Source organism: Curcuma longa, unplaced genomic scaffold (genome assembly GCF_044706935.1).
Source record: "Curcuma longa cultivar G26 ecotype Majalengka, Jawa Barat unplaced genomic scaffold, ITB_CL_G26_1.1 contig_8440, whole genome shotgun sequence".
Lineage (NCBI taxonomy): Eukaryota > Viridiplantae > Streptophyta > Magnoliopsida > Zingiberales > Zingiberaceae > Curcuma > Curcuma longa.
In genome coordinates this window covers 1-11,414 of record NW_027435223.1, presented here as the reverse complement: position 1 = coordinate 11,414, position 11,414 = coordinate 1, and the positions used below count along the sequence as shown (strand labels likewise).

At 35.8% G+C, this 11,414-nt stretch overlaps 2 protein-coding genes across 2 annotated transcripts; one reads left to right on the top strand and one right to left on the bottom strand.

Moving 5' to 3' along the window:
• Positions 1–1,286: 1,286 nt before the first annotated feature.
• Positions 1,287–3,746, bottom strand: LOC141819530 (uncharacterized). Its single transcript, XM_074706805.1, has 3 exons — positions 3,611–3,746; positions 3,400–3,490; positions 1,287–1,610 (listed from the first exon to the last, which is right to left on the bottom strand). Exons 1-3 carry the CDS (start codon positions 3,678–3,680, stop codon positions 1,478–1,480), a joined length of 294 nt encoding a protein of 97 aa, XP_074562906.1. The 5' UTR covers positions 3,681–3,746; the 3' UTR covers positions 1,287–1,477.
• A 4,307-nt stretch (positions 3,747–8,053) lies between these two features.
• Positions 8,054–8,300, top strand: LOC141819532 (NADH dehydrogenase [ubiquinone] iron-sulfur protein 5-B-like; the record flags this gene model as incomplete). Its single annotated transcript, XM_074706806.1, has 1 exon — positions 8,054–8,300. A coding segment is annotated over exon 1 (150 nt), but the record flags the coding sequence as incomplete, so codon positions are not given.
• Between the last annotated feature and the right edge of the window lie 3,114 nt (positions 8,301–11,414).

Here is an 11,414-nt window from a genome sequence, read left to right as displayed (position 1 = left end):
CACTCGGCAAGGATCCTTCTGTGTCCAAGTGTCGATGTACTCGAGCGAAATGGAGAAGATGGGACCAAGTGGGGCCAAAGAGAATGTTCGACCCGTACAAGGATGTAGTAGTGGGTGACGACTTGATCGGGTTTACATAAGATACATCACCTATTAATTATAATTGAATCTATGTTATTGAAAAGGCGACTTCATATATAAAAGTCATCAAGTGGAAGAGTTGCCATGACACTTCTTAAGTGTATTCCTTTCTTCTACCTTTATTTTACCCTTAATGACTTGATACACCTTAAGACTGTGATTATATTACAAAATCATAATAACTAGGTATGTTGCCTAAGAAATGTTACTAGCACAAATCATGCATTTTCGTTTGATACATACTCTCAACTCTTCTTAAAGTTGTGAGTACCATTGAAGACCATTATGTCAACATGCTATGTATCTTTGTTGTCCTCTTAGTCTTAGGGAATTCTCCGTCAACACACTTTATGTGATACTTGTTCTCTACTCTTCTTAGAATTAAGAAATGCAAGAGAACAATTTTAGCAAAAATACTAAAATGATACTTGCTCAAATTATATTAACTTGGCATGAGTTCAAACAAATTAACTTGGCATGATACTTGCCCCCTTTGATTTTTTGTATGACCAAATTATAGGTTTCGATTGTTAGACTACCTAAGTGCAAGCAACATGAGGGCGTCAAGTCCTTGAGACATGAAAGAGATCAGATGGAAACACTATAGTTTTTTAGGTAATGACAAATTGAGGTCAACAATTATTCATGATAGTTTGGATACCAAATTGTGAGAAGAGGCAATGAAAGAAGAAAAAAAAAATCTTCTAGTGGAATATCCAACCCCTTTTCCATCCCTACAAATATTAGTTAACATCATTTCTAAATAATATAACTTTTTATAGATTCTTTTTATTAGTTTGATAAATAGAATGTGTCAAGTACATGAGATTCTTCAAAATTGATTTTAATACCTAGTGTTTCAGTTTTGATGTGCCCCAAAAATTATCTCCTTGCTAGTTGTTGATGTGGACCATCAACATATGTAAGAGAGCATCGAAGTCTTCAATACCCTCCTCCGTCATGATTAATTATAATTTCTCGATTTACCTCCTCATAAATGATCGTGAGATCGACCGTATGAGACCGCTAAGGTGGCGGATTCCACCTTTACAAAAAAGGAGAATCGAAGTCTTCCGACAAAATTCCTCCAATATTATACGTTCGGACCAAAAAGAATATGAATGCATACAAGCAATCCATTCTGATAGACGTAACTCATTTCATTTAAACTTCATTCTATACATAGAAGTGAATCAATATTATACGAGATTAAATGCAACAAAAAAAAATGAAAAGAAGGGTACATTTTGTAGTAGATAATCAGATCTAGAAACATATGCCGTTCCTTGTATCGCCAATTGAATGGGGGAAGCCAGAGCAGATGTAATCAGTTTCCTTATTCTTTGTGCGGATGTACCAAGAATTGATTCTGATACTTGACAGCCTTTGCCCCTGATTCCTGGTGATTATAATACTCGACGATAGCAGCGCCAGTCAAGGCAGCTAGTGTCAAAGCCTGAGCATGTAACCTGCAGGATATGTGCAATGATATAAGCAAACAGATATAAGTCGACCTGAAGTTGTTTTGAACAAATAGAGAAAAGGTTGAAGTTTCAAGCCAAACTCAAATGGAGAAATTGAAGCAACTAAGTTCATGATATCAGCAACCTAATGAGTAGAGCCAAGGATAATAAGGTTACAATTTCTAAACGACTACAGTTTGAAGTTCCTTATGATTAGCAGTGCACTCTAAAAAGACATTATTGGATATAGAAACGATGTCCCTTCAAATTGTCTTTCAAGTAACATGTTTCTATTGATTGGATTGCAATAGAGCGCCACAAAATAAGACAATAGAATAAGCCAAAACCGATCTAAGTTTACTTGAACTAGTGAGATGACACTAAACACAAGCATGTCCAACTTCATATTGGGCAGAAGCTAAGCCACTCTTGAGCTGTATCTTCAGGCCTAGCTTAGAGATTGGACTTAACCTCAAACCTTAGTCTAGGACATATCTTACATTGGCGAGCTATTGTCAACTTATTTATTAAGCCAAGAGGCAAATGGTGAGTCTACATCAACTTTCAAGACCTTAACAAAATTTGCCCCAAGGATTGTTATCCGCTCTCCAGAATCGATCAACTAGTAGACTCAACTTCAGAATGTGGACTCATATATATCCTAGATGCATATCAAAAATATAATCAAATCCCTTTAGCTAAGGAAGATCAAGAAAAGGTTAATTTTGTCACCTATGAGACTTTTTTTTTATACGGTTATGTCTTTTGAGTTAAAAAATACAAGAGCTACTTATCAACGACTCATGAATCAGATCTTCAAACACCAAATAGGTTGCAACATCGAGGTATACATGAATAACATATTGATCAAATCAACTCAGGCTGAGAACTTGATCAATGATATCGAAGAAACATGCAGCACCTTACGGAGGTATAGCCTCAAATTAAACCCGAGCAAGTGCTTGTTCATCATGAAAAGTGATCGCTTCCTCAGATATATCATCACCGAGAGAGGAATAGAAGTCAACTTTGAAAAAGTTTAAGCCTTGCAGAATATGGCTTCACCGCGAAACACTAAGGAGCTCTAGAGGTTAGTTGGATGAATCACTACATTGTCATGGTTCATATCACAATCAAGCTGCAAGGAGCCTTCCATTCTTCAAAATTTTACCAACTTAATAAATTTTATATGCAAAATGCTACTAGCATGAGTGTCAATTTCGTTTTCAGTGGGAAGAAAAGCCGAGGGGTGTAAGAAGAGACTAAGGGATATCATTAGCATCTGTACTCTTTAACCCTACTAGCAAGTAGCAAAATGCAAAGTATGCAATACAAATGGCTTCTTGAACAGTACAAAATGCTGGTAGAAACATTGAGACAATATTTGTTTTCTTAAGAAAACAATGTGAGTGAACAGCTCTGAGAAAATAATGAAATGATATTCATTACTGAAATTACTGGGATGTGATTTACTGATACCAAACTGCTATTGTGAACCTAAAAACATGGATATCATGAGGCCATGGTCATTCCCATTACACGGTCACGCATGCCCCAATATACATTTACATTGGTAAAGCTTGGTTTTCATCAGATTCAGTTAGGGCGCAATAGAAGGGCTCATCTATAATCGCAATTAAGCCGCAGAACCATTCTACCTTGTACTAATTCAGCTGTTGAAAAGCATGGAGGCCGGGGAAAGTCTCTCAGAAGCATTTAAGCAAATAGATTCGTGAGTTACGACGAATTAGAGACCCAAATAACTTTTGAGGATGGGAAAGAGAGAGAATCAAACCTGGCATGGATGATCTTGACGCTGAGTTTCATGTTAGGTCGGGACCAGTTGTACGCGATCGAGCCTCCTATCCCGCTGAGCCAAAGGCACCCTGTGAGCCACCACACCACAAAACGCCCAAATCAATCATCAACAAACTCATCAAAAGGAAGAAGAAGAAGAAGAAGAAGAAGAAGAAGAAAAGGAAGAGGACGATAGATTAGGTTATTACCGACGGCGCGAAGCTTGTGCTCCACGACCCATTTCTTCATCGATTCCAACGAGGTCGAACTCTCCGCCATTTCTCGATTACTCTATAACTTTTTGTTCCTCTAACTCTCTCTCTCTCGATCTCGATCTGGGGAAGAAGACAATGCGAGGGAGATTTATATAGGAGGAGGAGGTCGAAGGTAGCGTCTGCCACCGTCCCGTTGACCGTCGCCAGCGGGTGGAACTCTCGCGCCGCGTCGCTTCGCAGCACGAGAACATCGTTTGTTGTGAATTGGAGGTCTATGATCGGAGGGACGCAATTGGCTATGTTACACGTGGACGCTCTCGATGTTACTGAGCGAGATAAAGAAGAAACGCGTGGGTTGTAACAGTAGGGATGGTGGCTTTTGGCTACGTACGTAGGGACGTTTTATAATTTTAATAAATTATTGTTTATATAAGAAATTAGGGAGAGACGTAGCGAATTTCTATTTTCCCAACAACTTCCTGTCGGACTCGGCGAAGGGCCAACTGGACACCAGCATAGAAGTTACGCATAAGTGAGCGTTTTTATCATTATTATCTTTATATTATTTAAAACAATTTGATTTTTAATATTATTTTTTTTACATTTATTAGAAGGCACATTCAAAGGATTGAAATTCTCAAAGAACTTATTACAATTTGTTATTTTCCAAAGGACGTATTTATTTTCGAATATATCCTTTCCATATTTCAATCCTAAATTATTAATTTCCTTTATTTAAATTAAAAAATAAAAAATTAATTATTTTAGGAAAGAGTTTCGTAAAAAAAGTTATCAATGATCTAAAAAACTCAATTATTAAAAGACAAAAATTAAATTAAATTAAATAATTAAATAATTAAATAATAAAAAAATTAAAAATTACTTTGGTGTTGTTTTGGTTAAAGCATCACAATTTTAGTATTGACTTCCTTAAAATATCACCATATTGGTACTAAAATATCATTACTTTAGTGTTGATTTTATCAAAATATCATCACTTGCTGATTTTCTAAAAGTTTCACCATTACGGTGTTGATTTCATTAAAGCATCACCACTTATATGAATTTTTTAAAACAGAGTATGAACGACCAAGAAAGTCTTGAATCTGAGACTTTAGGACACAATAAGATTGAGGAGCTCTATAGAAACCTATAAAACTTGGATTGGGTCTTATTAAAGCTATCTATAGTCATCAATGAGTTTTGTCAGAAATTCATTGATGCATCTAGAGGATTTGGAATTCTGAAACTTATACATAGAGTGAAAGATGAAAATGTAAAGAAGGTATATATGATATGCAACATAGTTCTGAGCCTCTTACATGGGTATGTGTCAATTGACACGCTGGTTGAATTTTTGAAGATAAATTGTGCATGACTAAGAAGACATTAACGCTCCGTTTACTTGGAGGGGCGGAAAGGAAAACTGAGGAAAGTTTTCCTCCGTAATTATCCATCCTCTGTTTACTTTTATAAATTTTGACGAGAGGAAAGAAATGGAATACATCGGCTGATACTTTTTCCCTCAAAAACCGTCTCTTCCAAATCGGGCGGAAAGCGAGAAAGGAAAGAAAAATTACCTTTTTCTCCCAAACTTACGCGCGACGAGCACGGCGGTTGAGGACGCGGCGTCGACTACTCCATCTCTCCCAAATCGGTCTTGGTGTCGAGGACGCGGTTGAGGTCGTAGGGCCGGCCGGAGCGCTCGAAGAGGTGCAAGGTGATGAAGGTGAAGCGGCGGGCGTCGTAGAGGTTGGTCCAGTAGCAGAGGGGCATGAGGATGTAGACGACGACGATGTAACCGGCGAGGACGTTGAAGAGGACGAAGGCGGGGGCTGCTATGGGGCTGCCGAGCATGGCGGCGGTGGCCCAGTCGAAGGCGACGGCGCCAACGCCGAGACCTCTCATGCCGGAGCCCATCTGTTGGATCGGGATGGAATCCTTCCAAATGAGGCAGAGGATCGAGATGGTGAGGAGGACGTGCTCCTTGATGTTGAAGGGGTCGGGGTTGAGGGAGAAGGAGCAGTTGAGGAGGGGGATTCTGATGATCGTCGGCGGCCGCCGTGCCATCGGTCGCCGTCGCGGAGAAGGAGCCGCCGCGGCTCCTGTTCGCCGGCGATGAGGACGGCGAAGACAAGGATGACTTCGATGAAGATGGCTTCGCGGAGAAGAAGCTTCGGTGGGTATTTTAGACCATAAAAATAAATTTTATTTTCTTTCCTTTCGTCAGGTAAACGGATAAAGATGAGGATGGATTTTATCCACCTTCCCTCTCTTTTCCTTCTCCCTAGGTGTGTTTCATCCATCCGCCATCCACTCTTGCAAGTAAACATAGCATAAATCTGAAACTTTAGCGCATGGTGAGAATGATGAGCACCATAGAAACTTACATGACTTGGATTGTTCTCATCAGAGTTATCTAAGACCATCAATGAGTTTTGCTCAAAACTCAATGACAGACTTAGAGGATTTAAAATTTTGAAACTTGAACATTGAGTGGAAGAGGAGAGTATAAAGAAGATAGATATTATGTTCAACTCTAGTTCTAAGCCTTCTACATGAAGTTATAAGTCTATGTCAATTAATATGTTGACTGAATTTTTGAAAATAGATTGTGCACAACTAATAAGGCCTTGAATTTGAGACTTTAGAAGACAGTGAGATTGAGGATCACTATAGAAACCTACAAGACTTAGATTGGGTCTCATCATAGCTGGCTAAGGCTATTAATGAGTTTTGTCTGAAACTCATTAATGAACCTAGAAGACTTAGAATTCTGAAACTTGACATAGAGTGAAAAAGGAGAGTGTAAAGAAGTTACATATGGTGTGCAACTCTGATTTTGAGTCTCCTATGTGAAGTTATGGGTCTGTGCCAATTGGCATACTAGCTGAATTTTTGAAAATAGACTGTCCACAATAAGAAAGGCCTTGAATTTGAGACTTATGGCCTGTTTGGATGGGATGAGAGAAGGTTCATTAACGAGAGGGAAAGGGAAGGAAAGGAAGGGGAAGAGAAGTATTTATATTCTCCTTGTTTGGGAGGAAAGGAAGGTTCATTAACGTAACATGTGTTTGGGAGAAAAGGAAAGGGAATGAAGGTTAAATATATAAAATTACAAAAATACCTTTACTTTTTAAAATAAATTTATATAAAAATATATATATATATAGCTCATGAGACTAATATAAATTAATATTTTTACATATATTTTTATACAGAATCTTCGGAGAAATTTACGACAAAGGTCGACATCGAGTAGTGCAAGCGATGAGATCCTATGACGGTTGCATTATGTGATGAGGAGCGATGGTGCAAAAATCTAATAGATGAGTTATTTTAATAATTAATATTTTAACATAAGGATAAAATTGGAATGAATGTTTTTTAAGTTTTCCTTCCCCTTCCTTACACCCTGATTTGGGGTGTAAGGAATTATGTTGAATATTCATGGACATACAAGGGGAAAGCTTACCCTTCTCTCCCCTTACCCTCCTTAACTCACTCCATCCCAAACAAGAGTCAAGATTCTTTTTCCCCTTCTTTACCCTTCTCTCCCTTTCCCTCACCTCCTCCCAAACAAATTGTTAAGGGTATGGTGAGACTGAGGAGCACTACAGAAACCTATAGGACTTAGATTGGGTCCCATTAAAATTTGCTAAGGTCATCAATAAGTTTTGGCCAAAACTCATTGATAGACCTAGAGGATTTAAAATTCTAAAACCTAGACATAGAGTGAAAGAAGAGAGTATATAGAAGATATAGATATAGAAGATATATTGAATTTTACACTCTTTGTTTTGAAAATTAGAAAGCTTTCATTTGGGCTGCAAATAGTTAGAACTCGATCCAATTGACTAGTTTTCAATCAACTAGAAAGGGTAATGACATACTAATGAATTGAATGCTTTTCACTACAAGTTCTTGGTATTATTCTTCTCTTATTTGATTTTAATTTTTATTTATTTATAAAATAAATATTAATATTATAAAAAATAGAATCATTGTCTAATTTAAAAAATAAAAATATTTTTATAATTTATATATTTAACTTTTATTCCTTTTCCATTCTCAAATAGAATAATATATATTTAGATTAATTAACTTTCTCTTCCTTCCAAAGGAGGAGAACATAAATAAATATTTTACATCTCTTTCTTTCTTTTTCTTTCTCTTACATTAATGAACCTTCTCCTTACCCTATTCAAACCGAACGTAAATGAAAGAAGATACCCAAGATTATATATATACCTATTTTAATTTTGTTAAAATTAAAGGTTGTTATTAATCAATCAAAAACATAACAATTATCCCTAAATTTAATTTAATGTAATAATGTATGTGAGTATTGGGCCCAGATTAATATGGAAATTGGGCTGGGCCTAATACATAAATTTTTAGGTCTCACCCAATTTTGATGGTGCCGTCGGACGCACAGCCACAGGCTTGCTTCATCTCCGCAGGCAGATCCCAATTTCTTTTATTTCTCAGATCATATCGATTCGAAGGGCGAGAGCAAGGAATCAAGTGCGAGATGGCGTCGGGATGGGGCATAACGGGGAACAAGGGCCGGTGCTATGACTTCTGGAACGACTTCAGCGAGTGCATGTCGCGCTGCCGGGTGCCAAAGGAGTGCGCTCTCCTCCGGGAGGACTACTTCGAATGCCTCCACCACGGCAAAGAGGTCATCCCTCAAATCCAACCTCTTTTTTTTTAGTTATTATTTTCTGATGCACTTCTCTTTACCCAAATTCTTGATGCAGTATTTAATGTATTAGATTTTACTTTCAATTAGTCAATATATTTTTCTTTCTAGAATTGTATAGGATAAGATTTATGTTAAATTATATTGAACTGAAGTGAATTGGCAAGGTTGTTTTCTTTTTTGATTGATATATAAGAACTATATTATTTTTACATGTGAATCATTACATATCATACAATATGAATTGTGAATTGTATGATTCTAACAACTATGGTAGTGACAATGTACACACACTAATAGCAGAGAAAAGTATCACACTTTGAAGGTTGTAGTTGCACTAGTGTGCGGAGATGAGGTTGGTTTCTAGACGTGAAGGTTGATGGTAGTCATTAATCATGATTTGGAGGTAGTAACCTCAGGGTAATCGTGCCCTTTAGTCACAACTTGTGTGTCGTGATTTGAAGCGCTATTGGGGTTGATGTCAATAATGATTTGAAGCAAAGGCGTTCGTTTGCAACCAAAAAAGAGGAATCATATGACTAATACATGAGAGTTTGAGAGGATGCAAGCGTGTGTGGCAAGTGTAGGAGAGGAATTGTACGGGGAAGACACTAGAGGTAGTTAGAGGAGAGCTGGGCAGTTGCTTGGATATATTTTTTGCTAGGGCTATTGGTGTTCGTTGGAGAATGGAGATGTGAATCATGATTTTGATACCTAGTTAGAGTTATTAAAGGAAAGATTATTGTGCTTTTTAACATATCATAACCCCCTCTATATATGTTTATTATAATCTAAAGTTTCTATTTAGACCTTGTAATATATGACATTTACAATCTTTTTTGTTTTCACATATTTTTGTATATGATTTAACATAGACATCAAGAACATTAGAGAGTTTTAGATGGTACAGACACATACTTAGACGTTTAATAAATATTCTAGTTAAGTGATGTAAGAGCATGATAAATATGCACATTAATAGAGGAATAAAAGGAGTAAAGAAGACTTAGTTAGTAACGATAAAATAACATAAAATTCATTGATATTGTAGGGGATTGAGCTCAATGACGTAGGATGATCCATATAGTCGATTTCACTTAGTGGGTTAATGACTTGGTTGTTGTTGTATATAAGATGAGATTAATTATAATCTGTTATTTCTAAAATCTACTCCCTATTCAAGTAAATGACCAAAAATTAAGTTTGCTATCAACATTTCATTGTTCTTAGAGTGGATGATTGAAATGGTAATTTTACCTTTGTAACACCCTTTTTGTTGATAGCAACTTCAAAAAGTTACATTAGTAGTCTTTGTTTCTTTTTAGTATCCTCTTTCTTTTGAGTATATGTTTGAATTTTATTAGTCTCTCTCATATCTTCGTCTCTTAGAGTAATATTGGATTTTACTCTATCTCTTGATGGATACTAACTCTTCGTTCAAAGGTAAATGCTAGAACTCTAACCTATCTATATCACTCTGCAACCTTGCACCAATTATTATCCATCCTTGAAAACTAGAATCATGTGGTTGGGTGGGGGTCTTCAACATCTATCTAGTGCCTCATGTCTTCATACTGCTGCACTAGTATTGTTTTCTTTGCTGTTTTTTTTAATCATTGTTAAATGTCATAGTTTATCTTTTTCTTTTTTGTTCGACCTTTTCTAGATTATGTAACTAACTTAATATGAGTATGTCTATTGTCCAATTTAAGGGAAAGTTAGATAAAAGTATCAGATGGGTTGTAGTCTATTTACTTTTTTTTTTTTCAATTAATTTTAAAAGCTACTTTATATCCTTATTTTCTTTTTACATGTAGCTCTGCCTCAAACATTTAATAAGGTTTCTGTATTTCTAGTTATGAATTCATGCTTTTATTTGCCTCACCATCAATTAAATTGAATTTTGTCTATTATTTGCCATAGATTTCTTTAAATCATTTAAATATTTGCAAAATGTTGGTACATCTCTTGTAGTGACAAATTATTGGAGTGCTCATTTATTGTGAATATGTAATTATTCAAATTACAATTAATTAGTGAGAAGTTCAATGTGATTGTAAAGTACCTTTAAAACTTAAAATGAAGTTTTACAAAATTGCAATTAGATTTGTTATGTTACATGAAGCTAAATATTGAGTTATGACTTGAGCACACAAGTAGAAGATAAAAGTCGTAGAGATAAGGATATTACGTTGGATGTGCAGACATACAAAGATTGGCATGATAAAAAATGAGAACATTAGAAAGAAATTCGAAGTTACACCTATTGATAGAAAACTCCGGAAGACACGTTTAAGATGATATGGATATGTACTTAGACGGTGAATATATGTTCTAGTTAGACGATGTGAAACTAGGACAAATACACATATTAAACAAGGAATACTAAAGAAGAGTTGGTTAGTAACGATAAAATAAGATAAAATTTATTTAAATATAGATAATGTTATAGTAGGGGATAGAGTTCAGTGGCGTAGAAGGATCCATATAACTGACATCACCTAGTGGGATAAGGCTTGACTGTTGTTGTTGTAGTGAGAAGTTCGAATTAGATATTCTGTTTGATAGTTATATTTTTATGTATGTTATGCTTTATTAAGAATTTTATCTTATACATGCCACTTGTGATTTAGTTCCACTGTTTAGAGAAATTCAAAATGTCTCAACACATTCAAACTTGTCATTTTACGTCTCAGATTTTAAACCCTTGCAAAATGGGTCTCCTCCATCAACTACTAATGGAGTTAATAGTTAGGTGCATTGCATGTGACATAATGTACCACAATTCATTATGCAAATCAGTTTATGGTTTTAAAATGAAAGAATTTTGCCACTTTGAACTTTTTGGCAGCACTAGAAAGAAGCAAAATATACTTTTATCCAAAGAAGCTAATTTTGATGAAAATTTTCACTATAAGTTGATTGCATAATCGGCTAATAAATTATTTTATGGTGCAAGCTGACTTGAAAATCTGTAGGTTTTAAAAACTGAAGATTTTGGCCACTTTAAGTTTGTCACCATCACTAGAAAGACATATCAAAGCTTTTTGCCACAAAAAATTAATGAAAATTTTCATTGGAAATTGATTTGCA

Excerpts from the sequence above, each read along its gene's own strand:
- LOC141819530 (XM_074706805.1), bottom strand. The coding sequence starts at position 3,680 with ATGGCGGAGAGTTCGACCTCGTTGGAATCGATGAAGAAATGGGTCGTG. Across the intron at positions 3,491-3,610 it reads GCACAAGCTTCGCGCCGTCG|GGTGCCTTTGGCTCAGCGGG; the intron begins GTAATAACCTAA and ends GGTGGCTCACAG. Across the intron at positions 1,611-3,399 it reads GTCAAGATCATCCATGCCAG|GTTACATGCTCAGGCTTTGA; the intron begins GTTTGATTCTCT and ends CATATCCTGCAG.